The sequence below is a fragment of the Lupinus angustifolius genome, chromosome LG03, assembly GCF_001865875.1.
Source record: "Lupinus angustifolius cultivar Tanjil chromosome LG03, LupAngTanjil_v1.0, whole genome shotgun sequence".
In the NCBI taxonomy this organism is placed as follows: domain Eukaryota; kingdom Viridiplantae; phylum Streptophyta; class Magnoliopsida; order Fabales; family Fabaceae; genus Lupinus; species Lupinus angustifolius.
The window spans coordinates 1,649,555-1,668,916 of NC_032011.1; the positions used below are offsets into that span (position 1 = coordinate 1,649,555).

At 32.4% G+C, this 19,362-nt stretch overlaps 2 protein-coding genes across 6 annotated transcripts; both read left to right on the forward strand.

The window, feature by feature from the left end:
* LOC109342933 (vesicle transport protein SFT2B) lies at positions 1,608–5,236 on the forward strand. 2 transcript variants are annotated; one of them, XM_019581002.1, is made up of 8 exons: positions 1,608–1,717; positions 2,386–2,499; positions 2,604–2,726; positions 2,822–2,875; positions 3,883–3,956; positions 4,400–4,517; positions 4,739–4,797; positions 4,903–5,197. In XM_019581002.1, the coding sequence occupies exons 3-8, from the start codon at positions 2,637–2,639 to the stop codon at positions 4,979–4,981; spliced, it is 474 nt and encodes a 157-aa protein (XP_019436547.1). In that variant the 5' UTR covers positions 1,608–1,717; positions 2,386–2,499; positions 2,604–2,636; the 3' UTR covers positions 4,982–5,197. The 2 variants fall into 2 exon arrangements, with proteins under 2 accessions (XP_019436547.1, XP_019436548.1); XM_019581003.1 differs by having other exon boundaries at positions 1,609–1,717; positions 2,386–2,480; positions 4,903–5,236.
* LOC109342934 lies at positions 7,990–19,317 on the forward strand. Of its 4 annotated transcripts, XM_019581006.1 has the most exons (22): positions 7,990–8,082; positions 8,270–8,337; positions 8,535–8,696; positions 9,720–9,794; positions 11,126–11,241; positions 12,170–12,284; positions 12,511–12,639; positions 13,193–13,240; positions 13,485–13,675; positions 13,773–13,969; positions 14,061–14,353; positions 14,703–14,852; positions 14,943–15,266; positions 15,502–15,651; positions 16,228–16,303; positions 16,586–16,713; positions 16,849–17,043; positions 17,677–17,817; positions 17,903–18,031; positions 18,175–18,381; positions 18,946–19,153; positions 19,199–19,317. In XM_019581006.1, the coding sequence occupies exons 3-21, from the start codon at positions 8,562–8,564 to the stop codon at positions 19,123–19,125; spliced, it is 2,979 nt and encodes a 992-aa protein (XP_019436551.1). In that variant the 5' UTR covers positions 7,990–8,082; positions 8,270–8,337; positions 8,535–8,561; the 3' UTR covers positions 19,126–19,153; positions 19,199–19,317. The 4 variants fall into 4 exon arrangements, with proteins under 4 accessions (XP_019436551.1, XP_019436549.1, XP_019436550.1 ...); XM_019581004.1 differs by having other exon boundaries at positions 18,946–19,317; XM_019581005.1 differs by having other exon boundaries at positions 8,032–8,048; positions 18,946–19,317.

Here is a 19,362-nt window from a genome sequence, read left to right on the forward strand (position 1 = left end):
TATATTTGGGTGATCCATTCATCATTATATTAATGTTTGGTTTAAGCATGTAAGAACAAAACATGATCAAACAAAACTTGTTGTTGATCAAACATGATCCGAAGTTATGAAAATTGATAACAAAATATTTTTTTTATTAAAAAGTATTATTATGTTGTTTCTAGAAAAATTATATTTCAAAAAAAAAAGCAAATAAATTAATCATGATTTGAAATTTTGAACAACTTAGAAATCATTTTCTTCTTTATAGTTTTATATGGAATTAATAAGAATAATAATAAAATATGATTATTTAGTATCAATTCATAAACTAGGTAATAATATAATAATGTTGATAGTTTTTCAAGTGTTATATAAATAGTAGTATTTCGAAATTGAATTGTGATTTGTTATAAAAAATGAATGACCTTTTAATTCTTTGTCAAACTATTGTTCTAAACATAACATCAACTTCAGTTGATGAAATTCTGAAAATCTTAAAGATGATAAATAAACTTAAAAATTAGTTTTGCAGTCTCAAAGTATATATTTAAAACAAATTAGAATTATTTTTAATGTACCAAAAAAAAGTATATATTTCATGTTATGAAAATGTATACCATTGCGAATAACAAAATGTCATGGAAATTTTATAATTAAAAATTAGTACTACTTTTATTTGTTATTATTGGTGATAAAAATAATAACCTAAAACAATAAATGTGATTGTTTTCCAATGTGAATGTCAACATATCTACCTTGTGTTTAGAGTATCTCTGAGTTAAATAGAATCTTATATAAGTGTTGCACCAAATAATTGGAGAGTCAAAATATAGATGAGGTGTATACAAAAATCATATAGAATTTTCATGGTCCAACAAATTAAATTCTTTAGATTAAAATAGAAATTAGAGGGCGTGCTTATAGTTTTTTTTAATCATTTATCTTAAATTAGAGAAGTCTACCAGCTTTAAGTATTATTTGTATTTCCAACTGAAGTAAAGAGTACAAACATGCTATATGAACCAACAAAATTGTTAATACAAGCTTTTAAAAATATTATAAAAAATACATAAATTCTCTTATATTGCATCATTCCTTTTTTAAAAACATATCAATCAATTTACCTTCCCGGTCTAATAATGTAAGATCTCATTAAAATTTTAGAATGACTAAAAGATCAATGTTTGATTATCAGAAATGACATTTGTTGTGAGGTTACATACACTAAAAATGATTAGGTTTTTAACTAAAAGGGTAAAGATACCCTTAATAGTACAAAAAAAATATATGTTCCTAGCATATTTAAAATATAAACTTTTAGATATTAATTCACAATAATATTTTCTACATACCATAAATTAAAAAATATTTTAATATAATAAAATATTTATTCACATTTCAAATCTATTTTTTAATTATAAAAGTAATTGTTATGTAAAAATTCTAATTAGTAATGATATCCCTTAGACTTAAACCTTTATGAATGTTTTTCTCAACAAATATCACTATTATAAATCAATATCAGACTTTTTAATCATTGTAGAGATTTATTATTCTGAATTTATCTAATAGCATGTATGTAATGTTTTCCACTACCTTTTCCTTTTGTTTTGATTATTCATTATTTTGTTCTCTCAGCATTGAAGAAGTGACGCTGTTTGCGCATGATCATCTCTCACGCTCCAACTGGAATTGCCGATTGTTTTCACTTTCTACTGATCCCAATTTAATAAAGGTACTCATCCCCAATTTTCATTTCTTGCATTTTTTCCTCCATTTTGATTCCTTATATTCCAATTTCGACTTCAATTTCATCATTTTATTATTATGTTTCTGTTATCTCTCCATATAGTTCAGAAATGGTGTAATAAATAAGATAAATAAGTTAAATTTCCAGTATCTGTTTATAGAGTTAGAACTTAGAATGTTGTTGTTTTTTTGTTGAAATGGATTCATGTGATTTTAGGAAGAGAGGACTCTTTGATTTTTTGTGTGAAGGTGTGGAATGTATGTTACAAAGCGTGGTTTCATAATTGTTATGGATGTTATTTGTTAAAATTATTACATGGATTTAATATGTACGTCGTCCACTATTCATGTGTTAACTATCATAGACTCTCAAACAAAAGTAATATGGTGAATGTTGTGTCGACAGTGTAAAAAACTTTACACTGACGGTGCATAGATATTAAACTCTTGTTATATTGGTGCTAAGATTATGTTTGTCACATATAAGTGCTGTTATTTATTTCTCTCAACTCAAACATTTACAAATTATGTTTCTGGAAATTGATGAGGAAAGGTGAGTTCGAGTAACGATTGAATGAGATTCTAGATGATGTGGTTTTCTCTTTGGTTTACTCATAATATTCGGGTTTGTGGTGGTTTATTTGGTTTATGAAGGAACTCGGGGATGGCTAGTTATTGAAGAAGAGGACTCTTACAAGCTCCTAATTGAAACAATACTTGGCAAACAACCAAGTTCTGCATAATTGAAGGTGCAAATTTAGTAACAGAGTTAATTTGTTTCATTTTATACTTCTCTTAATTATCATATTTCATTCTTTTTACACTTCTTATTACTATGTTGCTAAATTCTACTCTCCCTCTAATTTCTGCAGCCTAAGCTGTGAGCAAAAAACCCTTGTATAATAATGTGGAACATAACAGGAAATGATGAAGAGCAAGATGAGAATTTCTTGGATGAGGAGTTAGGTGACGTTTGCTCCCTCTCTCCAACGCAGGTGCTGTAAAATTTTCAACACAAATCTAATTGTTTTTGGATTTGTTGTAATGTTGTGATTCTAATTTATGCAACTTTTGGATGTTTGCTAAGCAGAGAATTTATGGATTTGCTGCTTGTTTGATTGCTGGTCTTGCTTGCATGTTATTGGTAAGAGAAATTTATGTACCCCCTTTTATGTCTGTGTCATATAACATTATGTATTTGTTTTACTTGTGTTGTTATGATTATATTTTAACAAGTAATTTTTTTACTAATAAAACAAATACTTGAATCCCTTAGAACCAATTCAGTAAATTAGCAACAATAAAATAGTTTGGTGCAAATATTTCATTGAATGGAATGGTAATTTTTCTATATAATTAAATATAGTTCTACCCTCCCCAGACTTCACTGGATAGGAGCCTCATGCACTGGGCTGCCTCTTTGAATGTTAATTGTTATGGAAACTTTATGGTGTTCCCCTTTACTGGAAATCAGTCTGTCACATCATATTCTTTACCTAGGCCATAAGTAGCATCAGATTTCTTGTGACGTTTCATCTGTGACAATAAATCTGCCATTACTAATTTAGTATTGCTCATAATTCAGTTCAAGATGATAGAACTAAACACATTGAGATAGACCGACACGTCGTCAAAGACAAACTGGACCCTGGACTAATCACTAAGTCGGGAACTTCAGTTAGCAAATATGTTGACTTTACGAATTGCCTAAAAAGAGGTTTCAAAATCTAACTAGTAAGTTTGAAATGATAGATATCCATTCAGTAGATTGAGGGGGAGTGTTGTAAGGCTCCATAGTCCCACTTATAGACTTTTACTTTAGGCAAACAGTTGATGCTCTTAGTCTATGTTGTAATGAAACATTGCACAGAAAATTATTGAGAAATACTATTCTGTTTCACCCGTCCAAGACAAAATTTTCTACCTTTGTATCTTTGCTCATCAACGTCATTGAGGCCATAAAAAGTGTTGAGTTATCTTCACTTTATACCTCGTCCTACATAATGCAATAGTGTTGATATTTTGTTATGTTTTAATTTTGACATATTCTAAACCCATGGGGAAATTCCTAATTTTTTCAGTACAAAAGCAACCTCAAGTCAATTGTGTTGATAATAAGTTTCTTTCTTCTTTTCTCCTCCTATTTTGCAGTCAACGATTGTTTTTGCAAGACCCATCAAATTTGCTCTGCTGTTCACCTTTGGCAATCTGTTAGCAGTCGGAAGGTAGATTCAATTTGCTCCTTTTTTAGCTGTGATAATATTTGAGTTGATGATATTACAGGTTAGCCCATGTTATATGTCTATATGACTCTTCACAAATTATACATCTTTTCATGTATATAACCATCACTCACACCACGACAAACAAATATGTAGAGAAGCAGTGCACATGAATGGTTAATTTTTCTGCTTGCAAACCTGTTTCTGCCTCCTATGTCCTCTTCAATGTTGGATCTCTTTGGTCCTACTTTGATGATTTTATTTATAATGGTGGATACTTTTCATCCTCCTTATCTTTTAGACTTCTAGTATGTGATTAAGCTATTTTTTTAGTATATATGCTATTAAGGCAGATTGGGTCATTTTTATTTATCTTCCAATTTCATGGGTTTGGTTCCATAGATTCTTCAACCCTTTTTAATATTTTTTATTTTTATGTATGGCAGTACGGCCTTTCTCCTTGGACCTACAAAACAATATCGAATGATGTTTGACTCTGTTCGTATTTTTGCAACAGCCATATACCTTGGGTGTGTGGTTATAGCACTCATTTGTGCTCTCTGGGTGAGTACTTTGATCTCTAAAAGCTAAATACGTGGTTAAAGTTCTAACGACTTGCGACTGACTGAAAGTTAAGACAAATGAGGAATCCTAAAAAATCCTTTCAGCTTTGTCTATTTTCCCAATTGGATAATGCACATTGATTTATAAAGTAATTTCATTTCATGGTCCCAAACCGTTCTTAGTTGGATAGATAAATGACATTCATTTGCCCTGTTTTGCAGATCCATAGCAAGTTGTTGACCATAATTGCAATCATCACTGAGATTGGTGCCCTTATTTGGTAAGTTTGTCTTGCCATAATTACCATTTCTACAAATAAAAATCATTTCAAAAGTAATATATTTTCAAGCTATATGTAGACCATTAATAGTTCAAGCTGTTACAGGTACAGCCTGAGTTATATACCTTTTGCTCGAAGAATGGTTTCTGAGTTAATGATCCGTTTATGCGACACAGAGCTTTGAGAATTGCAACACAAGGTTGTCTGGTGCTGTCTGTTCTACGCGAACATGGTTGCTCGGCATTTTAGTTTGTAGACATGTTCATGGTTGAGTTGACATTAATGATTGATTATAAAGTTCAAACTTCATATGTTAGATTTTGTGCCCTTGATGCTTTCTTTTCGGCTTCTATGAGGATTCATTTTCATGTCCCAATTCGTTTATTTTCACTTGAAACAACTATATAATTTCAATGAACTAAATTTGTGTTGTAGAGTTAATGAAAACTGTAAGGCCATGCTTGGCAGTGTTACACAGAACTGAAAGAAGTAAACAGAACAGGAAAGTTATTTACTTGAACCAATGGAGATAGAACATCAACAAAAACCAGAAGAGGTACTGTCAAAACTATTAACAAGCTCAATTTTGTAAAATCTGGTATATTTTTTGGTACTACCAATAGTAGATATCTTTTCAACGTTTGAGTAAGAAACTAATCATTTTTGAGGTTTGTGGCTGCCCCTTTTAACAAGTGTTGATTCCAGGAATCAAACCTTTTATATTTTGGTCATCGTGGGATCTAAAAGTGCCTTATACTACTAGACTAGACCAAAATATTGTTAGTTAAAATCTAGTATATGCTATATAGGTGTGCACATTTGTTATACCATAATGAGTGTCACTCTATGTGCCATAGAGTGTGATTGGTTGAAAAAAATGTATTTTAGTTAAAATTTAATTATTAAATATTTTTTTTTGTTAATCATAACTAATGGCACATAGAGTGACTCAAATTATGGAATAGAAGATATGTTCCAAGAGCATATGATAGTCGGTGACATGAATAATGCACCTGAGATACAGAATTATTTATGAAGATCTTTTCTTTCATATTTATTTTATTGTGGTCCTAACTAAACTAAGTGTGTATCTGAGTGCATTGTGATGTTGACCTATTAAATACCCTTAATACATATATATATATATATATATGTATATGTATATGTATATGTATATGTATATGTGCTTACTTTAAAGATAAATTCTCATTCTCAATATTAAAGATCTATTGGTAGCATTTGTTTGCCCATGTGGAAGACATAATAGCAAATTAAATAAGAGGTGGAAGCTTCTAGAGTCTGAAAAAGATATATGTACACAATCTTACTCCAAATAAATGGAAATACCAAATCAATTAAATTATATATCAATCAGAAATTAGCAAACTCAACATAATCATCATTACATAATATTTTTTTTTTACAATTATGTCAATATTATTGAGAATGTTAACTAATATTCTAACTTCTAACAACTATTGATGATTCACCGTTTTTTAACTAACATGACAGCTTTTGACACCTCATGCTAACTAACTTGATAGTTACATATGCCATATTACCATTCTAACCCTCCAATTGTGTGGTCTCTGATACAATCATAATATAACAAGCTCTAACAGTGTTAATGGAAAGTAACCAGTGAACCTTAAAATTATGATTTTTTAATAAAATTTGTGAATTTCTCTATAACCCAAAAAAATGATTCAAACAAAATCCAAAAAAATAAAGTAGGAATTGGAGGGTAAAAATTTGGGGACAGTTGGGGCGTTTGTTTCTCACTATAACAACCAGAAACTAATAAAGTAGGAATTTTTTTTATCAAAAACAATTTAGTGTAATATTTATATATTTTTTAAAATTTATATATAGTCACGGCATCATTCTATCAGTCGCTTGGATTACTATTTTGAAGAGTGAATGATAATTGAATATAAATGGTAGAAAATATAATAATAAATGCATACATTTTTTCTTAAAACAATTACCATTTTTATATACTTTCATAATCTTTTCAACAACTACCATAATTTTTTCATTTAGGATTTTGGAATGCTAAATATCATTGATAATGATTTAAGTTATATATTTTATAGTAGAATAAAAAAATTTAGATGCAAGAAGTTTAGAAAATGATGAGGAATGAATAAATAGTTAGACAGAAAAATATAACAAGAATCGTTTTAATTTATATTTAAGAGAAAATATACAAAAAAAAAATCGTGCAAACTATATGAGAATTAAGTTCATGACATGTATTATGAAACTACAGAAGAGAATGATTGAGTGATAGTTGAAACACGAGACACACATTATTGAAACCAATTTAGCTTTAACAGGAGAAGTTGACCTTCAAAGTTATATACTTACCACTATGATTAGTGAAGAGATACAAAAAGAGCTTATACATAGTTTTCTTTGATTTATAAAAAGAGATATGGTAAGATACTTGGAAAGCTCTACATAATAAATGAGTGAGTTCAAATTGCACATACTATAACAATCAAATATATGAATGATCGGATCGAAACCGTTATGAGAAACAATATATTGTCTAAGAAGATTCCCAATTGTCATATGATGAATGTCTTATCGAACAAATTCAAGAAGTAAAACCAAAATATATGCTTTTTCATATAATATTGTCCTAATCTAAAAATTAAGAAAGGAATTAAATGACTAACTATATATGCAACAAGCTTTAAAAGGACATGACAAACCAAGTGAATAGAATTGACTATTTAAGTATATTACATTACATTCACTAAATTATATAACACAATGAAGAAATTGAATGAGATGTAACTCTCGGTACCGAAGCAAATATATTAAATGAAATAGAGTATTAGATGTCATATATAATAGAGGAATGTGCATAAGCATAAGTTGAGAATTTTACTTTGCAACAATAAGACATGCAATCTTATATTACCATAAAATTTCAAGAATAAATTCAAGTAATATTATAGATTTATCCGGAGGCTAAATCCTCCAATTTATAGCAAAAAAAAAACATATATCACTCATAAATCAATTATTAACAAATTTCATATTACTTTTCACTTTCTGAATATACGAGGATATATCATTTTCCTTAAATGAAATTGGAAAAAGTTGAGATGCCTCTAATTGTTAAAAAATATGTTTAAATTAGGAATGAGTTGGTTTGAGTAATAAATGTAGAGAAAATGGTTATAAAAGGAGAGAGAAGAAGTAAAGGCACGATGTGTTTGCTACGATCATCACCGTAGGTACTCAACTTTCTACTTACATTCACACCTCCATGTATGTGACGTCATCATCGTTTTTCTATTCGCATTTTCAATCTCAAATTCTCAATCATTGTGGCACAGTTTCTCACCATATACCCATTTTTCGTTGAATTTGATGTTTACCGATTTGCTCAATTTTCAGTTTTCTCTATTTTCAAGCATAACCATTGTTGTTGTTTCGTGGATTTTTTTGTTTTCAGTGTAGTCCAGATCGTGATTGGAGACGCTTGATTTTGCAAAGAAGTGAATTTTTTTATAGTTCCAATTGGTAGGTTTTTGAGTTCTGATTTTTTTTTGAATTGTTGATAATCGTTGAATTTGAAGAAATTAGGGTGAATTGAAGTTTTTGATTATACTTGAATGTGGATTATGGAGGCAATTTCTAAAGTGATTTTGTTTGTTATTGATATATGTGGTGGATGCAACTTTTGAAGTGAATTTGTTTGTTATTGAATATGATTTCAGGGAGAGGGTTTGCGAATTCATAGGAAAATGGGTGTTATGTCCAGGCGAGTTGTACCTGCCTGTGGTAACCTCTGTGTATGTTGTCCTGCGCTGCGGGCGAGTTCAAGACAGCCAGTGAAACGTTATAAGAAGCTCATTGCTGAAATATTCCCACATAATCAGGTGATTTTTTTCAGTTCATGTTGATATGATCTTTTTTTTAGCTAGTTGTTAGTTTCAGGGCCCTATTAATTTTAAGTCGACTAAGCAACCATGAGGCACATACACTTAAGATAGCCGCCATGTCCTTGTCGTGGCCAGCTCCGGGTTGGACACTTATCCCACTACCCTTAGTAAGACACTTTTGGACACTCCCAATCATTTCTACAACCTTTTACATTTACCCTGTGATTTTTTGTACTTTTATAGATGGAAATATAACAATGCTTAAAACACATTAGCATTTTATAATGTTTACAATTACTCATGCTTATTTTGAAAACATTATTCCTCTCATTTTATGCTTTTACTATAAGCTTACATTTTATATCTTGTGTTATAGTTGTGTTCTGTCTTATAAATTTTAAAATTTGCCTCATCCCCTTGTCCATGTTCCCGTAGTGTCAGTGTCTCGTGCCGTATCTGTGCTTCTTTGCTTAGCAATTATTTGGAAATGTATGCATGGGATGGTTTATTTTCATGCATCTGTACTATCATGTATGGGTTTCATATTTAACTTGCCACATAACACATGCTTTTTATTTAGTTTTTTTACTAAATTGATAATGCCACCTTGTGGTTCATTACTGTTTCTGTTAGAGTCTAGTGGCTGGTGTGTTATTATGTTATGAATAATAAGATTTTCGGTTTCCTAAAGAGAAGTAGGGGCACTTGAGGGTGCTTTATGATATTTTTCTTCTTCTTCTTCTTATACTAGTAAAGATTATTTTGGAAGGTGAGCTCAGTGCAATTATCTTTGCTTAGTGCTTATGTAGGTAGTGCTGCGTACATCTACCCTCTCCAGATCCCATTAGGTGGGAGTCTCATGCACTGGACTGCCCTTTTTAATTAAAGATTATTTGAATTTAACAAAGAATTATAATGTATTGAAGCCCCTTTTAGCCCTTTGTCTCTCTACTCCCTTAACCAAGCCAAAAAACAAGAAACTTTAGGATGCTCATGATGATTACTAATTGTGTTTTTCAGGTTGCTGAACCTAATGATAGGAAAATTGGAAAGCTATGTGAGTACGCTTCCAAGAATCCACTGAGAATTCCTAAGGTAATATTATTCTTAGAAGCCTTTTTCTCTTATTTTCAGTTTTCTAATGTAATCAATTAAGTTATGGCATGGTGGAGGAAATTTAGATAATCATTCTCATAAGAAACTAATAAATTTGATCAAGATCACATTGAACAAGATCATGTAGGTTTCCACCTTAGTGCATGTTTAAGAAATAATAAAACTCAAAATTTAGCATTGGAGTTTTACTACATAGTCAATCCCATATAGCGGAGCAGAGTGGCCGACCCCACATATCGGATAACCGGTAGCGGGATGGCCAGGATTTGGACATTTGAGGAAACCAAATAAGTATAGACAGTCATATACTACGCACATATAAATGCCCAAAAATATAAAACACACAGTCTTAAAGACATAACTCAAATCCAATAACAATGTAACTGAGACGTTGTGGCTAGGATCGTGATGCCTTAGGCTGAGATGAACTAGGAAGACTGCGACACGATCCTGGGAGCCCGGCATCCCACTGTGATTGACTAGTTTTTAAGGATGAAATTTGAAGCACTGATTTTGTAATTTTTGAGTTTGACATTATTTTCATTTAAGTGGTGAATATTTATTAGAGGAAAGTATGGTCGTTAATATAATGAGCTATGAAGCACGGATGGATACATGTGTCAGATACGATACGTATCTGATACGTCGACATGCATTTTTTCTAAAACATAGGATACAATACGTTCAGGGATACATGCATAAAATAGTAAAAAATGCATAAAATATGATGAAATTATAAATGTAAATCAAAATATCCAAAGTAGAAAATATAATGGAAAGTGCAAATTATTGTCCTCCAAAATTCCAAGTACCAAAACTAGAAAATATAGTAGAATAATTCATAAAATTGCTTAAATAAGTTGGTTTTTGCTTGATTATTGAGATGTCGCTTAATTTTGATAAAACATATCATATCTTATCCTATTTTTTTAGTTGAAAACGTATCAGATAACTATCTCCATCTTTATTTATTTTAATTTTTGGATACTCTATGGATACATATCCTTCACGAATCCGAGCGTATCCGTGTCAGATACGTTTCCAACACTGATATGTGAGGGTGATCAACGTATCCGTGCTTCAGAGATAATGAGGCTATGTTAAAGGAAAGAGTTGTCATTTAATAATTTGAATAAGGAAAGCTTTGCTATTGGATGTATTTTTCGACCTCCATGTGTTGAATGTTTTTAGCAATTTTTCACCTAGTTCCAATTTTGGCATGTATTAAATTTAAGCAAACACCATTAAATAAATTTAAGCGCTGAATCTTTTCATGAAGCATCTAATTGAGCTCTCTGAAAACTTGGCAGGTTACTGAAAACTTGGAGCAAAGATGTTACAAGGATTTGCGTCACAGAAACTTTGATTCAGTGAAGGTTGTCTTATGCATATACAGGACACTGTTATCCTCATGTAAAGAGCAGATGTAAGTTTATTCCATACTAATTCAGTGCATATTCCTTGGATTGAATTGTTATTTGATCCCAACCAAGTTTGTTTGAAACTTTGAATAGAAATGGGTGCTGTGGGGCTTTATCGTCCAAATTTCATTGCAGAAGTCGTTTTTAAATTCATTGACTTTATGATTTTTTTGTATCCAGACATTATTCCTTAAGACACATTCATCTTAGCTCACTGATGTTTCCTAGTTTTGTTTTAAGAAAACTTGGGCATATCGGACTGTGGGTAATGATTTATATGATAAATGTATGATACGAGTTGATCAGAAGAAGTAGGTGAATTGTGTATTATTGATAGAAACAATGATCTCTGAACTGTATCAGTACGATACTGATCCAGAGATAGAAGAACTATACAGAATTATGAGTACAAACTCTCCTATACCATGATATTTGAGAGCCTGGACTCTCCACTCTTCTTTCCCTTTTCAAACAATGAATGCCCTCACTCCTTTCTTGTAACTCCTTTATAATTACTAAAGCAGTCCACTAATAACTGTCTGTTAAAGACAGTTGAATCCCTATGTCATGCTCAGATATCTAACAATTTACTTCCATTGAGCAGTCTTAATTTAAAATTTCACTCCAAAAGATTTGCCAATAGTTGCTTCTGTAGACACATTACACATGTGCTCTTGATGTCTAATCTGGTGAGAAACCCTTCTTGAAAATATGGTTCATATAGAACTCTCTTTTTTTCTTTAACTTCTGTATTCCAAAGCAATGTCAGACAGTGTCAATTTTTTGCCCTTGTATTTTCTAATGGATTTTCTGTTCATTTGCTAGTGACCTTTTGTCCTCCTTCCTGTAACTCCCTTCATTGTCTTTTCTGTTGGACGCTAATTTTAATTTTATGAAGTAATAACATTCAAATGATACATTTTAATATTGCAGGTCACTGTTTGCTAACAGTTTATTGGGGATTATCCGGATTCTGTTGGAGCAAACTCAAGCAGATGAAATGCGGATCTTAGGTTGCGATGCTCTTGTTGAATTTATAGATTGCCAGGTAGTTGGTGTTAAACCTTTCTGACCTGTTAGTATGAAAATCTCTATAGGGTTGGCTCATGTGCATGTCGATTGAGAGTTCACCACCCTTTTAATCATATTGATTGATAACTGATTTAAATTTGAAGTCTGCCTGCTTGATATATATTGCATGTATACCCCGCATCACGCACACACACACTTCTTTGATTAAATTTGGTGATATTGACACTTTGAGTTAAAAGTAGATAGATGGTACATACATGTTCAGCTTAGAGGGTTTTCTTCCGAAACTTTGTCAATTGGCTCAAGAAGTGGGAGATGATGAACGAGCTCTGCTTCTACGTTCAGCTGGACTAAAAGCTCTATCCAATATGGTAACGTACCTTCTCTGGTCCATTGTTACTTGCAGAATTTGGTTATCCATTTCCGTAAGTTTATGTGTGCAATTAATACAAGGACTTCTCTTTTGTTTGTTAACCAGTCTACACAGAGTTATTTTTATGAGATGGAGCACTGTGAAGGGGGTTTAATATAATATAGATGCATGACAAAGAGGATTGCTAGCAATTTTAGTGCTGATTAATAGTTGTTAAATATTAAGCTTCTTCATATAGATTTGCAAATTTCATTAATTTAGTAGAATTTACTGGAAAAATGAAGCTTTACAATATAAGGACTGGATTGAAATTTACCAAAATTAAAGAGTGAAAATTGTATTTACGAAAAGAAAGAGTCAAACTAGCAATTTAGCTGTAGAGGGCTTGAAGCTTTGGTTTTACCAATAATTGTAAGAGTGACAGCGTGATGCGTTTAAATGATTTGAAGTGGTTACCTTGTTCATACCACTATTCTTTTGTCAGTTGCCTTTTAAGGTCACTTGTACCTTATCTAATGCCTTTTCTTCTCTTCCCATGTTCTTTTGACCAGGTTAAATTCATGGGTGAGCACTCACATCTCTCCATGGATTTTGACAAAGTGAGTATTATTTGATATTTCCATACTTTTATCCCTTCAATCACTGTGGGTTAATACAAGCAATGACATACAGAAAAGGGTTGCAGTAAACATTGATGTGTTTGGTGTATTTATTTGTTGTTTCCAAAATTTGAATCAAAACTCAAGTCTTGAATTTGTAGGCTAGTTTGCATCTGAAGCAACACATTTTTCGCCATTCTAATTATTATCTTTTTCGTTTGTTGTTGGGTGGGTCTTGAAATAGATTATATCAGTGGTTTTGGAGAATTACATGGATTCCCAATCTAAATCCAACTCTGCCAAGGTAGAGAAACTAAATTCACAATCTCAGAAGCAGTTGGTTCAAGGATTTTCTAAAGAAGAGGACCATGTACATTCTTTATCAGACATCACTCAGAAGAATCCTTCATTGCTGAATGTTGTGACAGGAGCTTTGTATGTCTTCTCTTTCTATTCTACGACCTTCTCGTTCTATTATGTAGCCAAAATTCTTGATCCTAGACAGTATGTATTGTGTTTACCACTTTTACAGGGATACTGCTAAAGATCCTGCTTATTGGTCGAAGGTTTGCTTGTATAATATGGCCAAAATGGCAAAGGAAGCTACAACTGTGCGGCGTGTCCTTGAACCACTTTTTCATATTTTTGATACTGAAAACCACTGGTCTTCGGAAAATGGAGTGGCTTGTGGTGTTTTGATGTATTTGCAGTCCCTTTTAGCAGAATCAGGTAGCCTTGGAATATTCAATGCTATAATTTTTCTTAACTATGATATTTTTCTAATTTTCCATGTAATTGATTCTCACTTTTGGAATACTAGGAGATAACTCCCATCTTATGTTGTCCATTTTGGTCAAGCACTTGGATAATAAGAATGTTGCCAAGCATCCTGACCTTCAGATTCATATTATTAACACTGCAACACAGCTTGCACAAAATGTGAAGCAGCAGTCTTCAATTGCAATCATTGGTGCAATATCTGACCTCATTAAACATTTAAGGAAGTGCCTGCAAATTTCAACTGAAGCATCCAGTGTTGGAAATGATGTCTACAAGTTGAATATTGAACTTCAGTATGCCTTAGAAATGTGTATATTACAACTTTCAAACAAGGTATGCATCAATTTTGTTTGTCTTTTGAACTACTACTATATGTTATATGACACTTGGCTTCATTCTAGGAATTTATCTGTTGTTTCTCTGAGGTTCCTTGGGATCTGATTTTTTATGTTTTCTCTACTGAAGAGCTTTTCTTTTGGGCCTTGTTCATTGATTATCAATCTCTTGATGAGAATGTTGAGAAGCCACTATTGAATCTCTGACTTTCATAGACGATTAGATAAAATTTATTACAAGTTATTGTTTGGCCTCTCTTTTTTGAGCATATTAGCTAATCCAAAGGAATATTAGGATTGAGTATGTTGCAGTGGTTGTGTGTGTCACAATGCCTCTACTATAACAGGTTGGGGATGTAGGACCCATTCTTGATTTGATGGCTGTGGTGCTAGAGAATGTCTCAACAAATACCATAATAGCAAGAACAACAATATCTGCTGTCTATCAAACTGCAAAATTAATCACTTCCATTCCTAATGTATCATATCACAAGAAGGCAAGTCTTCTTTAGACCTGAAATGAGTTTTTCTACATGCCCAGCTCTAGTATACTGTCTAAATTCATGGGTTATTTTGGACCTTTCCAGGCTTTCCCTGATGCCTTGTTTCATCAATTGCTCCTGGCCATGGCTCATCCAGACCATGAAACACAAATTGGAGCACACAGTGTCTTCTCTATGGTTCTTATGCCATCCATGTTTTCTCCTTGGCTGGACCAGAAAGCCAAGATGGCAAAAAAGGTACAGTGTGATAGCTTCTCTGTTCAACATGTAAGTTTTTCTGAAGCAGAACACTTGAATGGGAATGTGGTAGAAGGAAAGGCAATAGCAGCAGATGTCAATGGGAAGAAAAATGCAGTTCATTCATGTCGTGGCTACAGCTTTAGTTGCACTCTAACCGATGGAAAAGATGTATGGAATTTTTTCTCATCATTATTAACCGTATGTATTTAATAATGTTTTCGGTTAGATGGGGTAGGGTCTGCTGTTCCTTTTCATCATAGTAATAATAGTAAAAATCTAATGATTCTTGAGTTCAGCTTTTTTCAGTAAGTTGGTCGTATCTCTTTTTCTTTCCAATAATGGGGACTCTGAATATTTATTTTCAGTAGTTCCTAAGCAAATGGTGTATGTCTGAAATTTTCAGGATCTAAGTTCTCTTAGGCTGAGCAGTCACCAAGTACGTCTCTTGCTTTCTTCAATCTGGGTTCAGGCAACATCTGTGGAAAATGGCCCCGCAAATTTTGAGGCAATGGCGCACACTTACAGCATTGCCTTATTGTTTACTCGTTCTAAGGTGAGATTGGTTAATAATGAGTTCCATTATTAGTTAAAAGATAAAATCTTATCCTCCTTTGTACTCTTTTCCTTTCTTCTAATATTTTTTCCGATAAAAAAACTAGTTTTAAAGATTTATGATCAGTAAAGACAATGAAATAATGACATCACTCATTATGTTTAATAATTGCTTACTCACTTTAAAATTGTCCACATTTTGTAATTACCAGTTTAGAAATTTGTGTTGTCACTTGTACTATTGCTCATACATGGGTTACTATAAAGCTGCCTAGTTACTACTTCTCTTACTGAGAAGCAATTATCTATATAGAATGAGTTAAAAGTAGATATCTAAATGAAGTAAAAATAGTGTGTTTCATAATGTTTAAAAATTAAACTTTTTTTTGGTAGAAGTAAAAAGCTCCATTACTGCTAAAAAATCAACACTGCAAACAGAAGGCCCAGAAGGATTCTTGGACTTTCTATTAAGGGTTCAAGTCTCACATACTATCCTAACCCGGATAGCTTTTAATACCAAATAATGTCACATTGTCGATATGTTTATATTCATGAAGATCTGATTTCATTTCTGCAGACATCCAGTTACATGTCTTTAGCAAGATGTTTCCAACTGGCATTCTCCCTCAGGAGCATCTCTTTGGACCAAGCCGGTAAGTGGAACGTTTAGTTATTTTTTACTATCCAAGAAGGTGTGACAGTGTTCCTTCCTTTATGGAATCAAGGCTTGGAATGGAATCATCATTCCAGGATATTTTTCGTACAAAAGAAAGGAATGTTCATTTCCATACAATGGAGGCATGAATAGAATCATAATTCGAGCTTTCTCAAAATGTCCTCCTGTAGTTGAAACTTCTCAATTGAGAATAATTATTTTGTCTGGTAAAAAATTTCTGACATTATTCTCTATGCTATGATTCTCTACATGGTTAAAGGAGGCTTACAACCATCTCGCAGGAGGTCACTTTTTACTTTGGCTTCATACATGCTCATATTCTCTGCCAGGGCAGGCAATTTCCCTGATCTAATCCCAAAAGTTAAAGCATCCCTGACTGAGGCAACAGTTAGTTTCTGCTGAACCTCTTAACTCAAACCCCATTTCATCTCCATGTTCTTCAGTTTCCTTTTAAAATTGAGTGATACATTTACTTTCCTTTTCTAATTTTGATATTAATTAATTATATTTATAAATTCTCAGGTAGATCCTTTTCTTGAATTAGTCGATGATATCAGGCTGCAGGCAGTTTGCATAGAATCTGATAAGATAACTTACGGATCTCAAGAAGATGAAGTTGCTGCTATGAATTCACTTTCAACTGCAGAATTGGATGACAAACAGTTGAAGGAGACTGTAATATCATTCTTTATGGCTAAATTTTCAAAGTTGTCTGAGGTAATATGAATTTGCTTGGGCTGATAAAGAATACTCTAGATGCTTCCTGAATTAATAATGGTACTTTAGGCCTAAATTATTCTCAATTAGTTGATTTCCCCGAAACTAGACTTTTCTACTCTTTCTATAATCTTACTGTTACATACTTTCATACAAACCCTTCAACTGCAAGAGGGAAAAACAGGTAAAGAAGAATGTAAGGAGTTTTACATTCTCAAATAGGAGGATGGTGATATGAGGAAAAAATATATATATAAAGGACAATAAATATAGGATGGACTACATTTCAGTTTGTTTAAGTAGCAAAGATGTGGGAGTTTGAGATAATAAATTGAAGTTCTGACCAAGTTTTCAATAATGATTGAATACAGGCAGTTAAATGGGTTACTTTTGTTCAAGTATTGACATATTTGTGCGTTACATGTGTTCCATCGGAACATGCACACACATTTTGTTCTGAAAACTATCTTATTATAGCAATTTTAGAAAAAAGAATACTCGCAGATATCTTTGGGGTATTTGCTTAATGTGGGCTGTCCGGCAAAACTTGCAGTGTATTGGCTTGAAGAAGAGTATGTTGGTTGTGTGCAATTATGGGTGGAATTAACATGATTTATTCCTTATATTTACCAGGAACAGTTGTCCAGCATAAAGAAACAACTTTTGGAGGGGTTTTCCCCTGATGATGCATATCCGTCTGGACCTCCATTGTTTATGGAGACGCCAAAACCGTATCCTCCTCTTGCTCAGACTGAGTTCTCAGATTTTGATGAGGTAACATTTTCTAAATTTACATCTCAATGTAGTGATCCTGAAAAATTGTGTGACTAGACTAGTACTGTGATTGGTCATTTTGCAGATAATGGATCCAGATGCTTTGATGGATGAAGAAACTGGGCCTGAACCAAGTGGAAGTCAATCAGATCGTAGAACATCACTCTCAACCAATAACCCTGATGTTATAGGAGTTAGTCAACTTTTGGAATCGGTAAAAAATTATGCTTTTATTTCTATAATCTAACTGGTTGGGATGTGATTGTATTTTGAACCAATTTTTCATACTTCTGCTGGAGAGTAGAGGTCATGTTTCTTCTTTTCTTAAAGATAATATGTGGACTATTGTATGGATAGGTTTTGGAAACTGCACGGGAAGTTGCAAGTCTCTCCATTTCCTCAAATCCTTTACCTTATGATCAAATGAAGAACCAGTGTGAGGCACTTGTTACTGGGAAACAACAGAAAATGTCAGTTCTTCAGAGTTTTATGCACCCGCAAGAGACTAAGGCTGTAGTTCTTTCAAGTGAAAGTGAAGTAAAAGTTTTCCCTTTATCAACTATGGTTAGTATCTTTTACATTCAGAACAAAAGTTATGTTATAAATGATTTTTTCTCCAGGATGTATTTGCCATTCAATTGGTTCAAATGCTCTTGGTTTTTTAGTGTGTTCATTTTTTGCTCCCTGATGCACTTAAGAGAATGAAATGAGGAATTATAACTGATGTTCCTAAAATCAATGGTTGACATTTTAAAGCACTGATGCAGCATAAATACAGATTGAATACAACACAAACACATGGATATATCGAATTTTAAAAATTATAGGACACAACACACCTATGGCATAGATATAAAATTAATATAAAAGCACAAATATTAAATTAGATAGAAGAAATGAATAGTATTTAAATTATATAAAAGCAACAGATTCATGTATTGTCCCATGGAGTGAATTCTCTTTAGAGCACATCTCATTTCAACTTTATATGGCCCCTATCATGCTAAACCCATTTCTCTTGACTTTATGTAATTCATGTTAAATAGTTATTGATAACTCTTGGACTATCTCATGTTTAATCTGTAAATAGAAACGATTATTCATTATTGGTACTGTGCCATTGTGTAGGCACAGGAATATTCAAAAGGTGATTTGAAGTTAGTAACTCAGAAGCAATTCCAAGCGCTGGATCAAGTCCCCTTCTATTCACATGATCATGTAAGGCAACATCCTTTGAGACTACCACCTTCAAGCCCTTATGATAAATTCTTGAAAGCTGCAGGATCTAATGAAACCAGATTGCAATAGAGTATACCATTTTTTCATTGACAGAATACTAAACGTTTCTTTGGAGGATTTATATCATTCATGCCTACGTCTGTTAAATGTGAATAAGAGCACATATCTTATTTTTCTTTTGTTGAGGAAGGGCTATTTCATTCTAGCAAATGTATGATAATGTTGATATTTGTTAATATATAAAGGGATTTTTCAAGTGAATATGTCTGGGTTTAGTTACTCTTTTTTTGGGTACACTAGTTAGTA

Excerpts from the sequence above, each read along its gene's own strand:
- LOC109342933 (XM_019581002.1), top strand. The coding sequence starts at position 2,637 with ATGTGGAACATAACAGGAAATGATGAAGAGCAAGATGAGAATTTCTTG. Across the intron at positions 2,876-3,882 it reads GTCTTGCTTGCATGTTATTG|TCAACGATTGTTTTTGCAAG; the intron begins GTAAGAGAAATT and ends CCTATTTTGCAG. Across the intron at positions 3,957-4,399 it reads AATCTGTTAGCAGTCGGAAG|TACGGCCTTTCTCCTTGGAC; the intron begins GTAGATTCAATT and ends TATGTATGGCAG.
- LOC109342934 (XM_019581004.1), top strand. The coding sequence starts at position 8,562 with ATGGGTGTTATGTCCAGGCGAGTTGTACCTGCCTGTGGTAACCTCTGT. Across the intron at positions 9,795-11,125 it reads ATCCACTGAGAATTCCTAAG|GTTACTGAAAACTTGGAGCA; the intron begins GTAATATTATTC and ends AAAACTTGGCAG. Across the intron at positions 14,354-14,702 it reads TATTACAACTTTCAAACAAG|GTTGGGGATGTAGGACCCAT; the intron begins GTATGCATCAAT and ends CTACTATAACAG.